Here is a 25,270-nt window from a genome sequence, read left to right on the forward strand (position 1 = left end):
TAAGTTACACTAATTTGAATAAAATTCTGTATGACCAAAATGTCGAACTTTGACCCCCTCTGACTCCGGCAGATCTTGACCGATAGAGCTGAAAGTTTGTGTCTGGCCTACTATCCCATAGTACTAACCGTGGTGCAAATAGGAAGACATCGATTTTTAAAGTAAGGCCACTTGACACGAAATTCCCTATATACATATATACAAATGTATGTATATACCATAAAAGCATGTGATTTTCGGAATAGGGTCATTAATGTCTCCGAGTGCTACAGATTTAAAAACAGTTACTAATTTCTTACATTAATTTTTCCTCACATAAAAAGTATATATGAAAAATCGTGAATGTTTTTATGACACACCTTGTAATTCAATGGAACGTGCATATTTGTGGTTAAAATTGCATAAAAATAATTATGAATAATATGGAAATTTCCTTGTTAGTTTATTTACTATAATTAAACTATGTATAGTATGTTACAAGACAAAGTCCGCAAACCCGACTATATTATACTATACACCTAAAAATATATACATATCAATAAATATAGAAATACCTAACCTAAACTTTAAATTGCATCTCCCTATAAGGCAGATTTTCAAAACAGATTATTGTTCTACTCGGAACTACCTTTCAGAAAAATAGTATCACTTCCCTGGAGTTTAAATTTCCGTTTATTTTGTCTCACTGTGAATTTTAGATCAGAAATAAAATGTTTTTATATGATTCCGGAGAATTTTTTATGATCTAATTATTTGAATAAAACTAACGTAAGAACAAATGCATATTACCTACCACTCCATCAAGTAAGATGTAGGGTAAAAACTAATATATAAAAGTGGTGTAAAAAAGTAAAATAGTTAACAGTTTTCCAATAACTTTAATAACGGAATAAAGTCATTCGTTCGTGAAAAAAAATGAAATTTATTAATTTGTTCCTTATAGTCGCTTGCATTGTTGCCAGTGCAATGGCTACTCCAGACAATGTAAGTTTATAACTATTACATTTTAATGTAACTTTTAATTAATAATACGTATTTTCAGTTTAATGCGCAAGGTGTTTCTAACTCCGGTTATTTTTCTCAAGGTGGAAAGAAGTGATTTAATTTATTTCATTAAAATGTTATAAATAAAAGAACAAATTTTAAAAAGTTCATTCAATATAATTGTAATTGTTTCAATAAATCCTTAAATATGTATATATTAGAGGATTCGAAAGAATTGTCCTTTTTAGCCGAAACAAAAAAGTACTAACTTTCCTACATTCGATAAAATTTAGTTTACTGACGTCTATTACCTATTACACCTATTACCCACCTTTAAATCATATGTCGTAATGATAAAGTAAATACCATCAGGTTTTCCTATATATAGCTTTTGATCATTAGATTAATATGAAAGTAAGGGTGATTTTCGGAATAGGGCCTTTAATAAAGGAAGGGTTAATAAGGGTTATAATAAGGGTTAATTGCGTAGCATGCTGTCACGAATTTAAAGTCATTTTCTGAGGCGGGCCTTATATGGTAAGGTGCTCTGGGGGTGATAGATTATCGTTTCTACAAAACTTGTTTAGGTCAAATTTCATCGCTATACTGGTATTATTAAGTAAGAAAAAAGCTCTAAAATACTTTTTCTGAAGGGGTCCTTTTGTGGGAGCCATGGGCCGTTTCTCACAGAACTTAATAGAGAGATTTTAGTTAATAACAAATTGAATGTTAAAGTAATTTTCTGAATGGGCCTTACAAGGGGGTAAGGTGAACCAACTCATTTCCAATGCTTAGTCCCACAGTAACTCCTCTGTGGGATTAATGCCGAAGTGCTTTACGTGAGTACCTGCCATGTTGGCCTATCTCACGGTAGTATTTTTCAACCACTGGGTGAGCTTTGTGACGACTCACCACCGCCCCATTATGTTTGTTACATGCAGGTGGCAATATAGGTATATGGATGTTGCGGTACAATCTACGCGCACTTTGCGCAATCTCTGACCATTGCTGCCCCAATGCATAACTGACAAGATGTAAAACCACGCGGATGGGATGGCCTCTGTTGAGTCGGCAACAGCACCTAGAGACGTAACTGGTAGACCAAAGTACGAATCCATTAAATAAACCGAGACTTTGTTCTTACTCACTGTGACACACTGTGTTAATTCTGATATGAACATAGTTTACTCCGAACATATCTGGACAAGGAAGGAAAATTCAATGGTATCATTTGTATATGATACCTTTCATCCATCATCTTTCAACCCAGCACACTTCGCATTCATCCGACACACTCATAAGAGAAAAACATACGACACACTTATTCTAGGTAAACGGCTGGGTGAGGACCTCATATCCCACATACATTCTGTACCATATACAATTAACACCAACTCATTTCCAATGCTTAGTCCCACAGTCACTCCTCTGTGGCATCTCTGTTGTCTCGGCAACAGCACCGAACTTATCCCAAAATATTGACTTTACCTTACATTAGTCCTTTAACCGCCACTTACTCTCCCCGCGAATTTGGGTTTAAACCACAGCCACTACATGGTTCCCGGAGGAACCTCAACCAAGTGACCAGCCAGGACATAGTCCTGCGGGCAACTGGCCACCCGTAGTACCAGATCAAGTGGTTCTCTGGTTAGACCCCATGTCAAATCATACCAAGGACTAGCCGAGGAGTGAAGTGACATCACATCACCAGTTTATAGGCATGGTAGACTAGAGGTATTGGTAACACCTCTTTTCCCCCGGATTGCAATACATCAAGTTGCGGATCTATCATCAAGGAAACATGCCCGGGGTGGTGTTCTCTGTGGGATATCTGTTGTATCGACAACATCACCGAACTATCCCGAATTATACATTTTAACGTGCATCAGTCCTTTAACCGACATTGTCTTTCCGCGAATTTGGGTTTAAACCACAACCAACAAGAGCACCCCCAAGGGACCTTTCCAAAAACCGGGATAAGAAAAAGTCCGATTCTCTGCCCTGTTCCAGTGGTACGAGATTATGTGGTTCTCTGTTTCGACCCCATGTCACATAATTTCAAGGGAAGGCCGAGGATGCAATTAATCATTACCAGTTTATAGTCCCGGTAGAGGTACTGGTAGCACTTGTTTTCCCCGGGATGTGATCTTTCATCGAAATAACATGCCCCGGAGTCATATTAAGGTAAAAATAATAATTTTGGACAAAAAAAACATGTGAAACGTCACGCCCACTATATATACCGCCCATGTAGTCAAAACGGTTGAATACTGTTAAAAGTTTATAATTTAAAAATTAATTCAATAATAACTATTAATTTTTGTAGAAAGTATCACGCCCATAATATTAATTCCGCCCATTTTTCTATATTTTTATAACGTTTATTTAGAACTAGCTATACCCAGTGTGCTTTGCTACACTAAAAGCAATATGTATAAATAAAAAACCCACTTAACGATTTTTAAGATTATAACTACAATAGTTTTCCAGATTTATAATATGTTACATATGAGAGATGTCAAGCAAATTATTGCAAGTTCGCCAGTTTCTTTCTATCACCAATCTATCTACGAAAATTTTGAATAATATAAGAGTTTCCAAGGTAAACGAAATTATGTATTTAATTCATGTATGTTGTGCCAAGCCACCCATTGAAAGTCCGCCCGTTATGCTCTAAATGTTCACATGAATGTCAAAGTTCTTCATATAAAATTTAAAGATAAACGATATAAGAATTTTTCTATTTGATTCATGTGGGGGCTTCAAGCTCCCCAGATGAAAGTCCGCGCTTTTTCCTCCAAAATTTTCAGATGAATATTAAAGTAATTTGTGCAAAATTTTAAGAATCAAGTTCTATTAGTTTCTCAGATAAACGAAATTTTATATTTAATTCATATGGGAGGTGCCAAGTTCCCCATTGAAAGTCCGCCCGTTATACTCTAAATGTTCAGATGATGTCAAGATTCTTCAAGTAAAATTTGAAGATTCTAGTTCTAATAATTTCTCAGATATGCGAATTTTTCTATTTAATTCATATGGGGGCTTTAAGCCCCCCAGATGAAAGTCCGCTTTTTTTTCCTCCAAAATGTTCAGATGAATATTTAAGTTCTTCGTGCAAAATTTGAAGAATTTAGTTTCATTAGTTTCCCAGATAAACGAATTTTTGTATTTAATTAATATGGGAGGTGCCGCTCCCCTCATGGGTAGTCCGTCAATTTATTAACCAAAATGTTTTAAATGGATGTTAAAGTTATTCGTGCAAAATTTGATGATTCTAACTGTAATAGTTTCCAAGATAAACGAATTTTTGTATTTAATTTATGTGGGAGGTGCCACGCCCCCTAATGCTATTCCGCCTACATTTTGTCCTAAATAATCATATTGACACTAAAGTTGCTCCGACAAAATTTGAGGACTCTAACTGTTATATGATCTCAAATATACGGATTTATTAATTTCTTAATATGGGCGTAGCTACTCGCCCACCTGGAATTTCAAAATAAAAAGTAGCCTATTACCTATTCCAGACATACAGGAATACGCTGAGAAAATTTGAAGAAATTCGGTTCAGCCGTTTAGTAGTCTATAACGTTCAAACATACAAACATATAAACATACAAACATAGAAACAAACACACATTCATTTTTATATATATAGATAGATAGATAGATAGATAGATAGATAGATAGATAGATAGATAGATAGATAGATAGATAGATAGATAGATAGATAGATAGATAGATAGATAGATAGATAGATAGATAGATAGATAGATAGATAGATAGATAGATAGATAGATAGATAGATAGATAGATAGATAGATAGATAGAAGATAGATAGATAGATAGATAGATAGATAGATAGATAGATAGATAGATAGATAGATAGTAGATAGATAGATAGATAGATAGATAGATAGATAGATAGATAGATAGATAGATAGATAGATAGATAGATAGATAGATAGATAGATAGATAGATAGATAGATAGATAGATAGATAGATAGATAGATAGATAGATAGATAGATAGATAGATAGATAGATAGATAGATAGATAGATAGATAGATAGATAGTAGATAGATAGATAGATAGATAGATAGATAGATAGATAGATAGATAGATAGATAGATAGATAGATAGATAGATAGATAGATAGATAGATAGATAGATAGATAGATAGATAGATAGATAGATAGATAGATAGATAGATAGATAGATAGATAGATAGATAGATAGATAGATAGATAGATAGATAGATAGATAGATAGATAGATAGATAGATAGATAGATAGATAGATAGATAGATAGATAGATAGATAGATAGATAGATAGATAGATAGATAGATAGATAGATAGATAGATAGATAGATAGATAGATAGATAGATAGATAGATAGATAGATAGATAGATAGATAGATAGATAGATAGATAGATAGATAGATAGATAGATAGATAGATAGATAGATAGATAGATAGATAGATAGATAGATAGATAGATAGATAGATAGATAGATAGATAGATAGATAGATAGATAGATAGATAGATAGATAGATAGATAGATAGATAGATAGATAGATAGATAGATAGATAGATAGATAGATAGATAGATAGATAGATAGATAGATAGATAGATAGATAGATAGATAGATAGATAGATAGATAGATAGATAGATACAAAGCTACTATTACTCATAAAAGATCATATTATTCATAACTTAGATCTAACACAAGTGGTTGTTTAAACCACTACTATTCATTTTATGGTTCTATAATATTTACTGTTATTTTTACATATTTGTGGTCAAAATCTTAAAATCTTGGAAAAAAATAATTATATGATGTGTCAGTTTAAAAATTATATTTATATTATGAGTTTGATTAATTGTTTGTAACGCATTTAAATATTTGACTTATAACCATTTTAAAGTATACGAACGATCGTGGACGCGTCCTATTATACCTTTTTACTTTTAATTATAATTTTATAATAACAAATATACCCACCACCACAACTAGGAATGTATTGGTTAACAAAAATGGTATAAAAAGAACAAATATTGAACAGTATTTCAATAGATTTCTTAACGGAAACAAGTTATTCGGTCGTGAAAAAATATGAAACTAATTAGATCATTCCTCATAGTTGCTTGCATTGTTGCCAGTGCAATGGCCGCTCCGGATAATGTAAGTTTATATTTTTTAATTTTTAATATGTATATTTTCTAATTAAATATTTGTATCTTTTAATATTATTTTCAGTATAACGCCCAAAACGTTGTTAACACTGGTCATTTCAATCAAGGAGGAAAATAATTCAAATTTTTACGTTAATAGAAAAAAATGTTTGTCGAGTAAATAAAATGATTTATTACTAAACATACATACAACTATACAATTTATTTATCTCTATGGTGGTTAAAAAATTGGGGGGTAAATGTTGGGGGCTCCAAGCCAGATGAAAGTTCGCCCTGTTTTCTACAAAATGTTCAGATGAATATTAAAGTTCATTGTGCAAAATTTGAAGAATTTAGTCCTATTAGTTTTCCAGATAAACCAATTTTTGTAATTAATTCATGTGGGAGGTGTCGCTTCCCTCAATGGTAGTCCAACAATTTATTACCCAAAATGTTTACATGGATGTTAAAGTTCGTGCAAAATTTCAAGATTCTAACTGTAATAGTTTCCACGATAAACGAATTTTTGTGTTTAATTTATATGAGAGGTGCCACATCCCCTGCTGCTAGTCCGCCTACTTACTGTTATATTATCTCAGATATAACTATTTAATATTTTCTTAATACGGGAGTAGCTCCTCCTAAAAAGTAGCCTATAACCTCTTCCAGACATACATACATTTCATGAAAATCGGTTTAGCCGTCTATAAACATCAAATATATAAACACACAATCATTTTGATACCCACTATCAAAAAACACACACATCGAAATATTTGCCTAAGGCCCAGAAAAGTATATATACACATTGTGGGTCCTTATTAGATTCTGAGGCGATCTAGTCATGTCTGTCCATCTGTCTGTTGAAATCATGATAGGGACCACACGGGAGGAGCTAGACAGCTGAAATTTTCCATAAACATTCTCTATTGATAAGGTTTGTTTGGTATTGAAAATAGAAAAAAATCGGTCCACGTTTTCGCATATCCCCCATACAAGTGGCCCCCCGGAAAACAGTTTTAACAGTCAGTGGTTTAAAAATACCAGTATAACGATGAAATTCTACATAAATAAGTGTTATGTGAACGTAAATCTCTTAACCAAATTTTATGCGGATCGCTTAATAATTGACCCTATACCCCATATAAGGTCACCTTCAGAAAATGTCTTTAACGTTCATTACTCATATAAGGTCCCCTTCAGAAACTGTAGAAATGAGACTACAGCGATGAAATTCGGCATAAACAAGTTTTGTATGAGCCAAAATCTCTCTACTAACTTCAGTAAGGATCGGTCCAAAATTGACCCCACTCCCCATATTAGGTCCCCATTAGGCTTTCAAACACCCCCCCCCCCTCGGGGCATGTTCCTTAATGAAAAACCCTCATCTTGGTGTATTCCAATCCTGGGGTTAAGAGGTGCTACCAGTACCTGCCTGGACTATAAACTGGTGATTTCATTTCACTCCTCGGCTAGTCCTTCGAATGATTTGACATGGGGTCGAACCAGAGAACCTCATAATCTGGTACTACGGTGCTGTTGCCGACTCAACAGAGGCCACCACATCTGTGTGGTTGTAAACGAAAGTCATGTTTTTGCATCTCCGAAGTTAAGCAACGGGGTCAAAGATTAGATAGATCAAGTACTTAAGCAAAGTGCACGTATACTGGACCGGAAATTCCATATAAGCTCACCCAGTGGTTGAAAAAGACCACCGTGAAATAGACCAACACGACAGGTCTTCACGTAAAGTACTTCGACATTAATAGGCTCCCTCCCAAGATTGTATTGTAGGTCACAGACAATTTGCCGCCTTTACTCTGGGCAAGCACTACCAAGCCTAACCGAGAATGAAGTTAGTAATACTACGAATTTCATCCATATATCGTTGTTAGTGCGCGAGTTAAATATTTACGATTAAATAATTTTCGGAAGTGGACTTTACACTATTACGGATTATGGTCTGACCAGGAAAAACAATTATTTATTTGGGTACAAAAATGGGCCGATTTTGCTGATATAAAATAGAAAACTTCTCGAAAGCATGTCTGATAGCATTATTAAAGATTAAGATTTCACAAATATCTGGGCTCTTCTGAAAATATGTATATGCGAACAAATCGGAATATTTATTTGACCTTGGTCCCCATTTACCAAGTTTCTTGAGTCATATCCCATTTTACAGTAAATCAGATTATTTTAAATTAATTATTCGAAGATTGCCATGTATTTCGAAATTAACCTAAAATTGCAGATCATATTTCGATGACGGCTATATAAAATTCGACTTAGCTGAATATTTTTATGATTAAAAAATTATGTTTTTTTTATAAATTAAATACAAATTATAAATTTATTTATATTTTTAATATAAACGTATTAATTAATATAAATTATTTTCCTCCTTGATTCCAATAACCGGAATTAACAACACCTTGGGCATTAAACTGAAAGTAATTAATAGTAATTTATATAATAATTCAAAAAAAAACTTAGTAAAAGAGACTTACATTGTCTGGATCTGCCATTGCAGCGGCAACAATACATGCGACCACAAGGAATAATGTAATTATTTTCATTTTTCCGCCAACAAATTACTCCTTTCCGATATAAAATATATAGAAATACTGTTAAATATTTTTCTACTTTACACCTTTTTATATCATTTTTATTGCGAGATTTTTGTTCACGCTACATCTTGTGAGATACAGTGGGTATAATGCCTTCATATTATATAATAAATATATATACTAGAAATAATAGTATTATACAGATTTTTTGGATTTATCAGATACAAACTTATATTTCTTAAGTCCATTATCACTTACATACCCAGCAAAAACATAATAATAACTTGTACTTACTCAACAACTTAATTTTCAATGACTACAACATACCGTCTGCATTGCTTAGAAGAAATCTAGTAATGACTTACAAATAATATATTATGTAAGTACGTACTTTTTAGGCTTGACATATCGTTTTCGAAATTAGTTTTTTCTCATAATCTGGGCCCTTGAATGTGTTTTTTTTTGTGTATATTATTTTAAAGTCGGATTTGTAGGACTACAATATTTGCATCGCTTATTATAAATATAAATAATAAGAAAATTTCCCCATGTATTATAAATAAAATGGATAAATTTTAAATACATATTTTTCTACACGTGATTTTGACCACAATTATGCATGAATATCAATTAGTTTTATAGAATAATATTAAAAAAAGATTTCAAGTAGAGTTAAATATACACATTTACTTGGAAACCCAGAAATATGCAATTAAAAGTTTCCTTTTGTAGTTTATAAGGGCATTTGTATGCATTTAATAGTTTAATTGCCGAAAAATTACAAGTGCCCTAGTTGAATCGCTCAAGGACAGTTGTACTCTGCTGGAATTGAGATCTGCCCAGGTGAAACCTTGGGTGACAGGGGAGATACGGAACTTTGGGAAAAATCTTTGCAAACTATTTGCAAAACAGACGTTCAACCGGTATCTATGATCGATAAAGTATATGCAGCATGCTTATGTAGAGTCGATCAATAAAAACCGAATTGAATGAAGATGTCCACTATATACACTGAAGAAGATATGCCGTGATATGGAAGGTGAATAAATAATGTGCACACTGCTACACTTATCCAATCCTTAGACCAGATTTTTATCGACAGTGTGCATCGTAACTGGATCAACCATATGCTAAGGAACAGATGGATAAGCTGCGACCCTATCCAAGTAAGGACTTAGACCTGTATGCTATTCAAACGATGTCGTAATAATAAACACAAAATATAACGGGAACTGATAGAACATCATGGTCAAGCGCACTATTAGAGCAAATATTCATAGAAATCGGTTACTACACGAATGGCTCTAAACTGGGAGATAAAATGAGCCTGACTATCTATCTTAAATACCTAGAAACAGAAATATACAACATTTTACCTAATCACCAGGCAGAAGTCCGAGAAATTACGGAATGTGTAAATTGGATTAATATATATATGGCGCCAATAGGGGTTAACATATTTACCGACAACCAGAAGGTAATTAGAGCGATATCAGGTGATAGTGTTAAATTTATGATCGTATTGCATTGTAAGGGTGCTTTTACCGAATACTCTTTTAGAGGTAAGCTTTACTTCATATGTGTACCAAGTCACTCGGGAATAGTTGGCAACGAAAGAACGAAAAGCGGGAGTTAATTTAATGAACGCACAATCACTCAACTCATCGAGGGCTGTGCAAGTCTGCGGTTAGTATAATGGTACGCATTCTGAGTGAACACACATGATTACAGCACAGCTATACAAAATTGGACCAGCTTATTCAGACGAATTTAGGGTATGTAGAGAAGAGAGTGGGACTCTGCAGAACTTTCTTTATCATTGTCAGACTTTCACGGAAATTAAGCGGGATTAGAAGCCTCCTCAAAATTACTAAATCTCAGGTTAGAAAGATAATACGTATCGGACGAGCGAATTCAGACGAATGTAGAGCTAATAGAGAGGATAGTGAACTCTGAAGAACTTTCTTTGTCATTGTCAGGCTTTTGTCAAAATAAGATATAAATATCTAAGGAACGATATAACATTCCTAACGAACAATTATTTGAAAATTCCTAGGAATTACGTTAAGGAAACTACAGTAATAACTTCACTGATTTCTATGTATATCAGGTTTTTCTCTTTTTTAGGCCTGACAGTCGCCTAAGCGTATTTCATCCTCCTATCAATCTAACTAACCTATGTATATTATTTCGACATACATATAAGACTCTTTCAAAAAGTAATTTAATGAACTTTTAAATAAATAAGCATTAAATTAAATTCTTTAAAATTTGGTTCTTAGCTGATCTGAGCAACAGAACTAGAGTGGAACTAGAACAGAACTAGAACAGAACTAGAACAGAACTAGAACAGAACTAGAACAGAACTAGAACAGAACTAGAACAGAACTAGAACAGAACTAGAACAGAACTAGAACAGAACTAGAACAGAACTAGAACAGAACAGAACTAGAACAGAACAGAACAGAACTAGAACAGAACTAGAACAGAATTAGAACAGAACTAGAACAGAACTAGAACAGAACTAGAACAGAACTAGAACAGAACTAGAACAGAACTAGAACAGAACTAGAACAGAACTAGAACAGAACTAGAACAGAACTAGAACAGAACTAGAACAGAACTAGAACAGAACTAGAACAGAAATAAATAGAATAGCGGTAACATTACTGATTAACTTCGATCGGTTTCTAACATCTGACAGTTTTTGTTTTTATTGCATTCTTTAAAATGTAACAAAATGTATACTTAAAAATTTTAAGTTAAAATCAATTTAATAATTCCAGAAAATTTCCTTCGTATCAATATACAATTTGTTTGCGCCTTTCATTGATCAATAACATCGTGGTTAACAATGTTCTGTATGACATTCTGAAAATATTATATATCAATTGAGAGCTAATTTATGAAGTAACAAATACAACTTACAGCTCTTCCATTTGTATTTTTTCTTTGATTAATATAATTAGTGTTAACAACGTTACTTATTATCTGAAAATATTGGCGATATTAAGAGAAATCTGCATTAAAAGCTTATATAAAACTTACACTATTTCCATTCGTTTTTCTTTGGTTAATATAGCCAGTATTATCAACGTTAGCTATAACCTAAAAATATGCAAAATTAACTAAAAGGTAAGTTATTAGGTAAATAGAAAAACTTACACTATTTCCATTCCATCCTCTTTGGTTATTATTTATTAACTGAAAATATTCAATATTAATTTGAAGTTAAATTTTTGATATGAAAATGTAAAACTTACACTATTTCCATTCGAACCTCCTTGATGAATATAACCGTTGTTAGAAACGTTATGTATTACCTGTAATTTTATTTGGAAGGTAAATTAATCAAATAAATCAAAATTAAAAAAGCTTACATTATTTCCATTCGTCTTTTCTTGCCTAATGGTACCAGAGTTAAAAACGCCAACTGCTGAATACTGGATAAAACATTCATTAATCGAAAGCTAAATTACGTCACAACGAATAGAAACTTACATTTTCTGGAAAAGCCTTGACGCCGGCAAAAATAATGCAGGTCAAAGATATCAAAGATATTTGCAATAGTTTCATATTTTTTTCTACTTTCCGTTACAAATTTATTGAAATACTCTGCAAGTTTTTACTTTTTATACTGTTTTGTATATTGAGATTTAATGAAAAGAGTGTATTTATAATTATAAATAAACAATTATTTTTCAAACGATTTGTTTTATAAACCACATTTAAAGTAAGACCCCCGATGCAAAATTGTAAAATCCATTCGTTTCGGCATACTTCTCATTTATACGACACATTCAAGAGAAATCATTCGACAAATTCATACGATTATATAGCTAGGTCAATATACCCCTGATTAATTCCGTATCTTATTAATTTAAAACCAACACATTCCCAGCTTTAGTCCCACAATCACTCCTCCGAAGCGCCGAACAGAATATATATTTCATCCTGTATCAGTCTTTTAAACAGAATTCTCTTCCTGAGAGATAGGTTTTAAGCCACAGCCAGAATGTGAACCCCAAAGGGACCTCTAAAATAACCAGGACAAGCTTCTGATTCTCACAGTACCAGATTATATGGATTTCTGGTTCTAACCCAGGCCAAATCATTCCAAGGAAAGACCGAGAATACATTTGACAACACCAATTTATAGAGATACTGGTCTCTCCTCTGTTCCCCTGGATTGCCTTAATTGAATCATTTGAAGACATTTATCCTTAATGTCATCCGCTTCCCCGCTACCATGTTTTGTTGGTCGGAACACCATTAGCTTTGCATTCCTAACTCTAAAGAACAGCCCGCTTTATTGAGCTCAATGGAGTTCGAATCCATGATGGCGAGGTCATGTATGACCGTCGTCCTCTTCAGACCGGACGACGTCCCCTTTTTATGTTGGGGTATTGAAGCTTTAAGCACTCCAACATCTTTTGTGCATCGGTAGTCAGCATTGGTAAACAGATACGAGCACTAAGACTCATCGGAATTTCCTCTACGAAATTTTCTCAATTATAAGCTTAACCCACTTTAAGAGTAACTTTTATTAGCTATGCATTTTCTGAGTTCATGTGTATTTGATTATCCTGTATCCCCTCCCCTCGGTAGTATGTTACCTTCAAAAATGTTCCCCTATCTTGGTGTTATTGCAATCCCGAGAAAAAGATTAGCTACTAGTAGCTCTACCGGGACTGAAAACTGGTGATGATCAAATACATCCTCGGCCATTCTTTAGAATGATTTGACATGGGGTCGAACCAGAGAAACCAGGCTTTATCTCGTCCCGGTTATTGGACCGGTGTTTGCTGTGGTTTAAATCCAAATTTGCAAGAAGAGAATGTTAGTTAAAGGGCTCATGCGCGGTAAAGGCTATAATTCTGGTGCTGCTGCCGATGCAACAGATACCTCGCAGCGGAATGACTGTGGGGCTAAGCGTTGAAAATGAGTTGGTGTTGGTTGGTATATGATACAGGATGAATGTAGAGTGAGTGTGTCGGATGTTTTCCTGGGTTGAATGGTCATGGATGTAAGGTATGTTATACAAGTGATATCATTTAATTTTCCTTCCATGTCCGGATATGTTCAGAGTTTACTCTGTTCATAACTGTTCTCTGTGAGTAAGAACAAGTATTCGTGTTTCGGTCTACCGATTACGTCTCTAGTTGCTGTTGCCGACTTAACAGAGGGCATTCCATCTGCGTGGTTGTAAACTAAAGTGATGCTTTCGCATCTCGGAAGTAAAGCAACGACGGCCGTAAAGTTATGCCTTTATGGCAGGTGTTCGCGTAAAGCGCTCCGACATTCTGTATACTCGGTGAATCTTAGTCTGAGAGTGGTTTCGCTTGGACCCCATGTTTTTTAGAGCTTCTACTTTGCATGTACTGGGTACGGTTTCCAACGAGTTTTGGTACTTGTCTACCACATATTGACTGAGAAACTTTTCCATTCCTGCTCGCTCTCACTTATAAGCCAACCAATGTCTCTTGACTCAAAACCGGGGCGTCGTCGAATGAGGATACGATCTCTTTTTGATGCTTTTGTTGCTGGTTTTCCATAATCATGCCCGTAATAAGAAGGTGAAAAACCTTTGGTCATAAAACATGGGTGGGTTGCAAAATCAAATACTGGCCATACTTGCAAATACTTCCCAGAAGACAACCCGAGTTTTAGTGTGATGTCTGGAGGGAAGCACTGGTTTACGGACACAATTATTCGAAGTTGGACAAACAGTTTTCTTTCAAACCAATTGATTTCGTTGAAATTAGAACTAAATATCTTGGGAGGCGAGGCAGCAAGACCACTGATTAGAAAATTCTTAGGAATTACATATATGAATCTAAATTTCTCAACATCGATCGATAATTCCTTTCATAAATCACTATAAAAGGATTTTACAATATAGTTTTTCTATGTGCGAGCACAATATAACCGATATTGTCCTATGTATATTTCGAATATAATTAAATACGTTTAACCTAACATAATCCCACTATTGGCCCTTCGATAAAAGTACATATAAAAAATTGGATTAAATATATTTCAATCTTTATTAGTGTCATAAATGTGAATGCAATAATTTTTATTATTTTCCAACTCCTCCTTGATTAAAGAATCCCGTGTTAAGAACGCCTTGAGCATTATACTGAAAATATTTTATATTTAAAAATATGAAGTGTATTTAGAAAATGCTTTAGGAAAAAAATTATTATAAACTTACATTTGACGGAGTAGCCATAGCACTGGCAACAATACAAGCGACTACAAGGAATAAATTAATTAGTTTCATATTTTCCACAATCAAATAACTCTTTTCCGCTATGAAGCTTATTGGAACTGTTGTATAATTTTCAAGTTCATAACCTTTTTATATGTTTTGTAATGAAACTTTTTTTATGGATTCGGAAATTTAACATGATTCATGAAAAAAAATTGTTTTTATTTAAAACATTTTTATATAAATTAACCACAAATAACTGTTAAGTTTTATTCAATTATATATATGACTAATAATTCGTATTAAATATTCTAAAATTATAGATTGCAAATAACAAAAGTTTACAAATTAATATTTTTGGTTTGTCTATGGAATGAAACATATATTTTTGGAACGGGCTAACAATTTTTTTTTCCTCAGAAAAAAAATCAATAATATAAATTTTAGTACTTCCTTAACCCACTTTTTACCAGATTTCTTTCTTTTTGGTCCGATTTTTAGCCAGCTTTTGGATACATTTTTATTAAAATTTAAAAAAAAAACAAGTTAGAGTGCTATATTTGGCTGAGCCGAATCTTAAATAGCCTCCACCAGCTACTTTTATATTAATACTTTTTTAATTGATCAAATATTTGTAGAAATAAGTTTTCTCATGTCTTAAATAGAAAAAGCCCAAGATTTAAACAGCTTAAATCTGTTACAATTCCAAGATTTATTGAACAAACCCCATTTTCTTTTATACATATTTTTATAGCGCCCTATGATATGCTTTAACGATATTTGTGTGAAAGATTTAAGGATTTTCAAAATACATATGTATATATAATTTTGTTCTACACAAATTGATAATGCAACTATTTAAATACGGTTAAAGTGCTTTTAGGGGCAGGACCTAGTATGGGAGATATGACCAATTATAGACCGATCGTAAAAAATTCTTTAAGCAAAATTTCTGTACATAAAAGCTATATTTCGGTCAAATTTTGTATCTATATCGTAATTTTGTAATAAGTAATGTGTGTTCAAGTGATCATCGGAGGGAACCTTGCATGGGACAGACCGCACCCATGTTATGGACCGATCGTGAAAAAATCTTAAAATAGAATTTTTGTATACCAAACTAACTAATATTTGTGCCAAATTTTGTATCAATAGCTTTATTTGGTAATGAGTAATGTGCGTTTAAGAGATTTTCTAAAAGGACCTTGTATGGGAGCTATGACCAATTATGTATATAAAGACAAAATTTCAAAATTCTGTATCTATATCGTTATTTGGTAATGAATATTGTGCATTTAAGTGATTTTCTGGAAGGGACCTAGTATGAAAGCTAAGACCAAATATGGACCGATCGTAAAACAATTTTATAGTGTTATTTATGTATATAAAAGCAATATTTTTGCTAAATGTATGGATATCAATACTTTGTAATGAGTTATGAGCCTTTAAGTGATTTTCGGGAGGGAACCTTGTATGGGAGCTATGACCAAAGATGAACCGATCGTGAAAAAAATTTTGAAATAACATTTCTGTGTACAAAAATAGTATGTAATGAGTTATGTGCCTTTAAGTGTTTTTCTGAAATGGACCTTGCATGGGAGCTATGATCAATTATGGGCCGATAGGAAAACAATTTCATAGTAATATTTCTGTGTATATTAGCAATACTTGTGTCAAACTTCATATGGATATTTTAATTTAGTAATGAGTTATGCGCGTTTAAGTGATTTTCGGGAGGGGACCTTGTATAGGAGGTATGACCAATTATGGACCGATCCGAAAAAACTTTCATAGTAATATTTCTGTGCATATGAGCAATACTTATTCCAAATTTTATATGGATATCTTAATTTAGTAATGAGTTATGCGCGTTTAAGTGATTTTCGGGAGGGGACCTTGTATGGGAGCTATGTCAAATTATGGACCGATCCAGAAAATTTTTTCTCTCAATGAATTCTATTTACATAAGATTTTAATTTGTAAAATTTTGTGAAGATATCTACATTATGACGGAAGTTATTAACAAAAAACTCATTTTCGGTGAATATGTACTTTTGTATGGGAGGTATATGAAATTATAGACCGATTCTGGCAATTTTCAGCAGGAATCAAGATCTTGTGTAGGAACGAACTTATGATGACTTTCATGAAATTATCTTGCATTACATCAGAATGTGTAAAAAATGCTTATTTTTTTCGGAGTTGTTTTAAATTTTGATTCATAACTTTTCCCTATGTGAACTGATTTTGCTCATTTTCAATACCAAACTGTACCAGATAATAATGCATATTTTGGCTGAATTTCTTTAATTTCCATTTCTTCGTTTTAACGTGAGCGTGTTTGTTGGGTCTCAATGTCCTTGTATCTTGGAACCCAAATCAATTTGATAGAGTACCTTCAAGGTTGTACAGAGCAAGCGGAATATTAATATCCTTTTGCATCTATGCAATTGAAAGAAAATTTCAGAATTTTCGAAAACAACAAGATGATCATGCTTACCACGTGCAAGATCGTCATCTACAGTCCGCAGTATCTTCTACTCCAACAGTAGCCATATGTTCGTAGAAATTTGAACCTGACATTGTCAATATAGTCAACGAATACGGTAAAGCCGTTTGTAGCTCACTTGCTGAGGACAAGTCGGTTGGATCAGTCGCTTACCCTCAGGAACTTGTGTCTCACTTGATCATTGCCGCTAGATAGGGTTGCAGGAGCTGATAAATGCAAAACCATTCAACGCAACGAAGGCTAAAAAGAAAATCCCATAATGCCACTTGGAATTGAAAAGGAAGAGAAGCCTCCCTAAAATGAGTAAGTCTGAGGTTAGTATATTGGTAAGTATTCTGAGTGGAGACACAGGATTACAGGCACAGGTTAAGTTCCGTTTACCCTGCATTCATTCATTTGTATCATATACACTTAACACCATTTCCAAAGCTTAGTCCCACAATTACTCCTTTGTGGGGTATCTATTGTCTCAGCAACAGCACCAAACTTATCCAGTATTATAGACTTTACTGTCCATCAGACTTTTTACCGACATTCTCTTCCCGTAAATTTGGTTTTAAACCACAGACACCACGTGCAACCCGAAGGGACCTCTCCATAAACCGGGACAAGATATAGTCCTAAACTCTGCTCTTGGTGTCAGATTATATGGTTTTCTGGTTCAACCCCATGTTAAATCATTGCAAGGAAAGGCCGAGGATATATTTCATCGTCACCAGTTTATAGACCCGGTAGAGGTACTGGTAGCACCTCTTTTCCCCGGAATTGCAATAACACCAGGAATTAGGATCTTAAATTAAGGTATCATGCCCCCGAAAGGAAACTGACAATAATACCATCATTGATCACTATTTAAGGTTTTTGTTATATAACAACAAACAATTCTATGGAACGCTTACAGGCGCCATTGTCGCCTAGGTGTATCTAATGGGATTTCAAATAGTAAACATCCTCCGAGCAAACTAACCTAACTAACCTACATATATAAAGTTTCGTTCATAACTGGTCTGAGCAACGACATTAGATATCGGTATCATTAATCACACTAATAACTTCTAAAGGCTCTATATTGCGCCTTTGAGATATGTATAGCTTATGTATGATCAACTTCGATCGGTTTACAACTTCTTGTAGTTTTAGTTTTTATTGGACTTTTTAAAATGTAACAACTTTTGTACTTAAAATTAATACAATAATTCCAATTTTCCTTTACATTCATGTACAATTTATTTGCGCATTTCATTGATCAATAACATCGTATTTAACTATGTTCTGTATTATATTCTGAAAATATTATATATCAATTGAAAGCTAATTTATAAAGTATAACATAATTGATAAGTATAATATAATTGATGTTAACAACGTTATGTATTATCTGAAAAGATTTGCAATATTAAGATAAAACTTCATAAATAAAACCATATAAAGAACTTACACTATTTCCATGCGATTTTCTTTGGTTAATAAAGCCGATATTATCAACGTTAGATATAACCTAAAAATATGCAAAATTAACTACAAGGTAAATTATTAGGTAAATAGAAAAACTTACACCATTTCTTTGGTTAATATAATCGGTGTTAGCAACATTATTTATTAACTGAAAATATTCAATATCAATTTGAAGTTAAATTTTTAAAATGAAAAGATAAAACTTACACTATTTCCATTCAAACCTTTTTGATGAATATAACCACTATTAGCAACATTATGTATTACCTGAAAATTTTTGATTTTTTTTTGACTGTCAAATAATAAATCAACATTAAAAAAGCTTACACTATTTCCATTCGTCTTATCTTGCCTAATAGTACCAGAGTTAAAAACGCCAACTGCTGAATACTGGATAAAACATTAATTAATCGAAAGCTAAATTATGTCACAACGAATAGAAACTTACATTTTCTGGAAAAGCCTTGACGCCGGCAAAAATAATGCAGGTCAAAGATATCAAAGATATTTGCAATAGTTTCATATTTCTTTTTCTATATTCCGCTACAAATTTATCGAAATACTCTGCAAGTTTTTACTTTTTATACTGTTTTGTATATTTGTATATTTTAATAAAAACGTGAGTGTATTTATGATTATAAATAAAAGTGATTTTTCAAACGATTTGATTTATAAACCACATTTAAAGTCGAAAATCGATTCGACGCAGCACACTTCACATTTATACGACACATTCAAGAAAAATCATTCGACAAATTCATACGTCTATATGGCTAGATCCATATACACCTGATTCATTCTGCCTATTAATTTAACACCAATACATTCTAAGCTTTAGTCCCACAGTTACTCCTCTGTGGGGTATCTGTTGTCTTTTCCGGCAACAGCACCGAACTTATACAGAAATATAGATTTCATGGTGTATAAGTCTTTTAACCATTATTCTCTTCCGGCAAGTTAGGGTTTAAACCACAGCCAGAACGTGCACCCCGAAGGGACCATTACAATAAACAGGACAAGCCAAAGTTCGAAACTCTGTCCTTCATGCTTCTGATTCTCATAGTACCCAGGTCAAATCATTCCATGGAAAGGCCGAGGATATATATGACACCAATTTATAGAGGTACTGGTCACTCCTCTGTTCCCCTGGATTGCCTTAATTGAATCATTAGAGAACATTTGTCCATCATGTCATCAACAACATTACCCTTGCGTTCCTAACCCCAAAGAACAGCAAATTTTATTGAGCTCAATGGAGTCCGAATCCACGATAGGGAGGTCATGTATGATCTGCGTTTTATTCAGACCGGATGACGTCCACGTTTATGTTGGGGTTTTGAAGCTTCAAGCACTCCAACATCTTTTGTGCTTCGGTAGTCAGCATTGATAACCAGATACGAGCATTAAGTCTCATTGGAATTTCCTCAGCGAAATTTCCTCAGTTATAAGCTTAAACCACTTTAATCGTCACTTTTATTAGCTTTACATTTTCTGAGTCCATGTGCATTTGATTATCCTCAATTCCCTCTCCTCGGTAGTATGTTACCTTGAAAAATCTTAACCTTTCTTGTGTTATGGCTATCACGAGGAAAAGAAGTCCTACCAATAACTCTAATCTGCCGGGACTGAAAACTTGTGATGATCAAATGTATCCTCGACCAAATCTGATACTACGGGACCCGGTATTCCACAGGTCAGAGTTTCGGACTTTATCTTGTCTCAGTTATTGGAGAGGTCCCTTCGAGGCGCACATAGTGGCTGTGGTTTAAACCCAAATTTGCGGGAAGATAACGTTGGTTAAAGGACTGATGCACAGTAAATTTTAATATTCTGGATAAGTTTGGCGCTGTTGTCGAGACTACAGTTACCCCAGAAAGGAGTGACTGTGGGACTAAGCTAAGTTGGAAATGAGTTGTTGTTAAGTGTATATGATACGGGATGAATGTGGGACCTCACCAATCCGTATACCTAGAGTGAGTGTATCTGATGTTTTTCTCAATGAGTGAGTCAGATTATGAACGAGAAGTATGCTGGGTTGAATGGTGATGGATGTAAGGTATATTATACAAGTGATACTATTGAATTTTCCTTCCTTGTCCGAGTATGTTCAGGGTTAACTCTGTTCATGCCAGATTTACCACAATGTGTTTTCTGTGAGTAAGAACAAGTCCCCGTCTTATTTCGTGTTACGGTCTACCGATTACGTATTTAGTTGCTGTTGCCGACTCAACAGAGGCCATCCCATCTGTTTGGTTGTAAACAGAAGTGATATGTTTGCATCTCGGAAGTTAAGCAACGGACCAACTCGAGGAAAATGCTTCTACATGGACCGGCAGAACCGTATACAAAATGGAGCGGTAATGAGTCGTCAAAAAAGCTCACCGTGTAGATGAAAAAGACCACAGTAAAGTTATGCCTTTAAGGCAGGTGTTCACGTAAAGCACTCCGACATTCAGTATACCCGGTGAATCTTAGTCTGAGAGTGGTTTCGCTTGGATCCTTTGTTTTTTACAGCTTCCATATTGGATGTGCTGGGTACGGTTTCCAATAACTTTTGGTACATGTTTATCAAATATTGACTTAGAGAACTTTTCCTTTCCTGCTCGTCAACCAATGTCCCTTGAGGATACGATCTCATTCTCATTTTGATGCTTTCGTTATTAGTTTTCCATAATCATGCACGTAATGAGAAGGTAGACAACCTTTAGTCATGAAACATGGGTGGCAAAATCAAATACTGCTCATACTTGCAAAGACTTCCCAGAAGTAAGTTTCGAGGTTAGTATGATTTCTGCATGGAAGCACTGATATACGGACACAACTAATCGAAGTTGGACAAACAGTTTTCTTTCAAACCAATTGATTTCGTTGAAATTAGAACTAAATATTTTGGGAGGTGAGGCAGCAAGACCACTGATTAGAAAATTCTTAGGAATTACATATATGAATCTAAATTTCTCAACATCGATCGATAATTCTTTTCATAAATCACTGTAAAAGGATTTTACAATATAGTTTTTCTATGTGCGAACACAATATAACCGATATTATCCTATGTATATTTCGAATATCATTAAATACTTTTAACCTAACATAATCCCACTATTAACCCTTCGATAAAAGTACAAATAAAAAAATTGGATGAAATATATTTTAATCTTTATTAGTGTCACAAATGTGAAGGTAATAATTTTTATTATTTTCCTACATGTACTTGACTAAAGATTCCCGAATTAATAACGCCATGAGCATTATTCTGAAAATATTTAATATTAAAAAATAATAAAAAATTATGTATTTAGAAAATGCTTTAAAAAAGAAATTATTATAAACTTACATTTGAGGGAAAAGCCATAGCACTAGCAACAATGCAAGCGACTACAAGGAATAAATTCATTAGTTTCATATTTATCACGATCGAATGAATAACTCTTTTTCGCTAGGAAGCTTATTGGAACTGTTGTATATTTTTCAAATTCATATCCTTTTTATATGTTTTTTTTTTTTATGCGAGTTTTTTTATGGATTCGGAAATTTAACATGATTCATAAATAAAACGTTTTTTTTTTATTTAATATATTTTTATACGATTTAACCACAAATAAATGTATAGTTTTATCAAAGACTATGGTTTTATATAATCTATATATATAAAAGAGTAGCGTTACTGACGGACTGATTCATCATCGCACAGCCCAAACGGCTGAACCTAGAATCATGAAATTTTGACAATAGATGTGTTTTTGGTTATGTAGGTCCACTAAGGAGTGATATTTGGAAATTTGTACATTTACGGGTAAAAAGGGGAAAAAACGGGTAAAACAGGTTTTCTTAATTATCTTACACAATATTAGTGATACATGAAAAATTTTAAATGCACCTTTATCTACTCTTAAAATGAGCAGATGGGTGTCTGGTACTTTTTTGAAATTCGTACTTTTAAGGGGAAAAAATGTGTAACAAAGGTGATTTTGGTACCTTTTTTGGCCCTTTATAAGTTTTGAACTAATTAACATAATAAAATGTTTATAAATATTTTGGATACATCTCCCAAAATTATGAGACACCTGTTTCGTACTTTTTTAAAATTCACTCCTTTTTGGGTGTATAAGGGAGAAAACTGTATTTATGGTATTTTTTTTTTTTAGCTCATTAAGAAAACTTTTTCGGTTTATTGAATTATTCCTATTAAATTACGGACTAACTCTGTAATATTTATTGTAATCAAATTTTTTCTATTTCACTGGGGAAAAAAGTACTAAAAAAGGAAAAATACGCGAAATTTAATTTTATTCAAACTCATTGAACCAATTTTTATAAAATATGAAAAAGTAGTTTATTTACTCACACAAAATAAGCTGTTGGAATTCGAGTACTATGGCCTATATAGGACCAAATTCGATTAAATTGTTTGGTACTTTTTGAAAGCACTATTTTTCTGGAACAAATCAATGCAGATTTGAATCGTTTGAGTTTTATCTGTTATATATAGATATAAATACGGAACATTTTGTAAACTTACTTCTCGAAAAAGTATATTTCTAAGCGAAAAAGTGAAAAATTGTACTATTTTTATTAGTACTTTCCACATAGGTAAAATTTATTTCACTTTTGGTACTTTTTCTTTCTTCAAATGATACTCTTTGTATGTTATGAATAATATGAAACCAAACCCAAATGATAATTAATAAGATTCTTTAAGAGGGAACTTTTTAGTACTTTTTATCTCATAAATGGTACTTTTTTAATTTTCTAAAATAGTCAACCTAGGAACAATAATTTTAACATACATGGTCTTGACTGAATAATATTCTGTAAGTGGGATCTATTTGGTACTTTTCTATTCTTCAAATGGAACTTTTTAGTACTTTTTATCTCATAAATGGTACTTTTTTAATTTTTTAAAATAGTCAACCTATGAACTCTAATTTTAACATACATGGTATTGACTGAATAATATTCTGTAAGTGGGATCTATTTGGTACTTTTCCATTCTTCAAATGATACCTTTTAGATTCCTTATACTGGTTAACCGGAACACACGGTCCTTATTAAATGAGAATTTATTGAGAGAGATTTTTGTACTTTTTCGTTTTTCCGATGGTACTTTTTGATATTTTTACGATATTGATATATTGAACATAGATATTGAAAATAAAATTTAAAATGTAGGGACCTTAGTCAATGAGAATCTACTGAAAGGGACTTTTGATACTTTTTCATTCATCAAATTATATTTTTTGAATTGTATATAATATTGAACATAGAAACATAAAATTTTTGATTAAATGATAATCTATTAGAGGTACTTTATAGTACTTTTTTTCATTTAGTACTTTCGAAATTTTCTATAATGTGGAAGCTAAATGAATGAAACTAAAAATACAAGCTTCTTGCTGAATGCGAAGCACCCAGGGTATGCTAGTACCTGATATACAAAATAGATGTTAATATGTTTCTCCATTTGACACCAACGAAAACAGCAAGTTTATCTTCGTGCGAGATCGTCAACAACTTTTCGCAGGACCTCTTACTCCAGCAATGTTCATAGAAATTTTAACCTCACATTGTTCAAGCGATTAAACCACTTGTTGTTCAAGTCATGAGGGATTGTTGGTCGGTTCAATCGCTTACACTGAGACTCTTGTATCTCACTTCAACATTGCCTTTAGATCGGCTTGCAGGATCTGTCTTTCATAACGGTAGTATATCAAACCCATATTTCCATATGTGATAGTCATGATTGCGTCTCAGCTTCATATACCTGGAAATCATGAAAATTGAACCCCTAGAACTTACCGTTTACCATATCATGGACTTATCTTTGCAGCGTCATAGGCCTCCGAAACTCTATTGGGTTTTTTATACATTTAGCAGCTTAGAAGTCATAAGCGGGTTTAAACGTTTAATCCATAAAAAATTTCTAGAATAAGGGCCCGGCTGTGCGAAAACCATTATTACGTATTTTTTTTACAAAAAATACCAGTTAGAAAACGCAAAGGTAAACGAAAAGGTTTAATCCTATATACAGTTTAGCTAGTCTAATATATATCATAAATAATTTATAGAATAAGAGCCCGGCTGTACCGAATCTTATGTACCCTTCATCATTGTGTGTTAAAAACAGTCACACGTCACACAGTCAAACTCAAAAAGTACAACTTAATAACCAAAAAGTACCACAAAGTCCCTTTTATAGGTTCTCATTTAATCTGGGCTCTACATGCTTAATATTATGTTTCTAGGTTTAATATTATAGAAAACTCAAAAAGTAATCAGTTAAAGTACAAAAAAGTACCAAAAAATACTCCTTGGTACCAGAGTTACAAATTAGTAATATCCCATCAGCATTTATTTTCC

The 25,270-nt window shown here is 33.1% G+C and overlaps 2 protein-coding genes and 5 long non-coding RNA genes across 8 annotated transcripts; 2 read left to right on the forward strand and 5 right to left on the reverse strand.

The window, feature by feature from the left end:
• Window positions 1-825: 825 nt before the first annotated feature.
• Window positions 826-1,164, forward strand: LOC119604180. The gene is made up of 2 exons (XR_005231476.1): window positions 826-984; window positions 1,043-1,164. It is a non-coding gene; the product is annotated as an uncharacterized LOC119604180 (long non-coding RNA).
• A 4,745-nt stretch (window positions 1,165-5,909) lies between these two features.
• On the forward strand, window positions 5,910-6,368 carry LOC119604182. The gene is made up of 2 exons (XR_005231478.1): window positions 5,910-6,172; window positions 6,248-6,368. It is a non-coding gene; the product is annotated as an uncharacterized LOC119604182 (long non-coding RNA).
• Window positions 6,369-8,483: 2,115 nt separating this feature from the next.
• LOC119604187 lies at window positions 8,484-8,824 on the reverse strand. Its single transcript, XR_005231483.1, has 2 exons — window positions 8,673-8,824; window positions 8,484-8,609 (listed from the first exon to the last, which is right to left on the reverse strand). It is a non-coding gene; the product is annotated as an uncharacterized LOC119604187 (long non-coding RNA).
• Window positions 8,825-11,419: 2,595 nt separating this feature from the next.
• Window positions 11,420-12,408, reverse strand: LOC119604176 (N66 matrix protein-like). 2 transcript variants are annotated; one of them, XM_037956648.1, is made up of 7 exons: window positions 12,234-12,408; window positions 12,113-12,175; window positions 11,996-12,055; window positions 11,898-11,936; window positions 11,781-11,840; window positions 11,661-11,723; window positions 11,420-11,603 (listed from the first exon to the last, which is right to left on the reverse strand). In XM_037956648.1, exons 1-7 carry the CDS (start codon window positions 12,306-12,308, stop codon window positions 11,559-11,561), a joined length of 405 nt encoding a protein of 134 aa, XP_037812576.1. In that variant the 5' UTR covers window positions 12,309-12,408; the 3' UTR covers window positions 11,420-11,558. The 2 variants fall into 2 exon arrangements, with proteins under 2 accessions (XP_037812576.1, XP_037812577.1); XM_037956649.1 differs by lacking the exon at window positions 11,898-11,936 and having other exon boundaries at window positions 12,234-12,390.
• A 2,347-nt stretch (window positions 12,409-14,755) lies between these two features.
• Window positions 14,756-15,101, reverse strand: LOC119604185. Its single transcript, XR_005231481.1, has 2 exons — window positions 14,950-15,101; window positions 14,756-14,874 (listed from the first exon to the last, which is right to left on the reverse strand). It is a non-coding gene; the product is annotated as an uncharacterized LOC119604185 (long non-coding RNA).
• A 3,484-nt stretch (window positions 15,102-18,585) lies between these two features.
• On the reverse strand, window positions 18,586-19,526 carry LOC119604179. The gene is made up of 6 exons (XM_037956652.1): window positions 19,359-19,526; window positions 19,238-19,300; window positions 19,118-19,177; window positions 19,011-19,058; window positions 18,894-18,953; window positions 18,586-18,833 (listed from the first exon to the last, which is right to left on the reverse strand). Exons 1-6 carry the CDS (start codon window positions 19,431-19,433, stop codon window positions 18,756-18,758), a joined length of 384 nt encoding a protein of 127 aa, XP_037812580.1. The 5' UTR covers window positions 19,434-19,526; the 3' UTR covers window positions 18,586-18,755.
• A 2,521-nt stretch (window positions 19,527-22,047) lies between these two features.
• On the reverse strand, window positions 22,048-22,398 carry LOC119604186. Its single transcript, XR_005231482.1, has 2 exons — window positions 22,248-22,398; window positions 22,048-22,166 (listed from the first exon to the last, which is right to left on the reverse strand). It is a non-coding gene; the product is annotated as an uncharacterized LOC119604186 (long non-coding RNA).
• Between the last annotated feature and the right edge of the window lie 2,872 nt (window positions 22,399-25,270).

The sequence above is a fragment of the Lucilia sericata genome, unplaced genomic scaffold (genome assembly GCF_015586225.1).
Source record: "Lucilia sericata isolate MDLA Ls3-8-SP2 unplaced genomic scaffold, ASM1558622v1 Contig000368F_arrow, whole genome shotgun sequence".
Lineage (NCBI taxonomy): Eukaryota > Metazoa > Arthropoda > Insecta > Diptera > Calliphoridae > Lucilia > Lucilia sericata.

Bases quoted from the DNA above. Each gene is read 5' to 3' on its own strand.
- LOC119604176 (XM_037956648.1), bottom strand. From the start codon at position 12,308: ATGAAACTATTGCAAATATCTTTGATATCTTTGACCTGCATTATTTTT. The intron at 12,176-12,233 runs GTAAGTTTCTAT...TGTTTTATCCAG, and splicing joins TCAAGGCTTTTCCAGAAAAT to TATTCAGCAGTTGGCGTTTT. The intron at 12,056-12,112 runs GTAAGCTTTTTT...ATAAAATTACAG, and splicing joins AAAAGACGAATGGAAATAAT to GTAATACATAACGTTTCTAA.
- LOC119604179 (XM_037956652.1), bottom strand. From the start codon at position 19,433: ATGAAACTATTGCAAATATCTTTGATATCTTTGACCTGCATTATTTTT. The intron at 19,178-19,237 runs GTAAGCTTTTTT...AAAAATTTTCAG, and splicing joins ATAAGACGAATGGAAATAGT to GTAATACATAATGTTGCTAA. The intron at 18,834-18,893 runs GTAAGTTCTTTA...AAATCTTTTCAG, and splicing joins GAAAATCGCATGGAAATAGT to ATAATACATAACGTTGTTAA.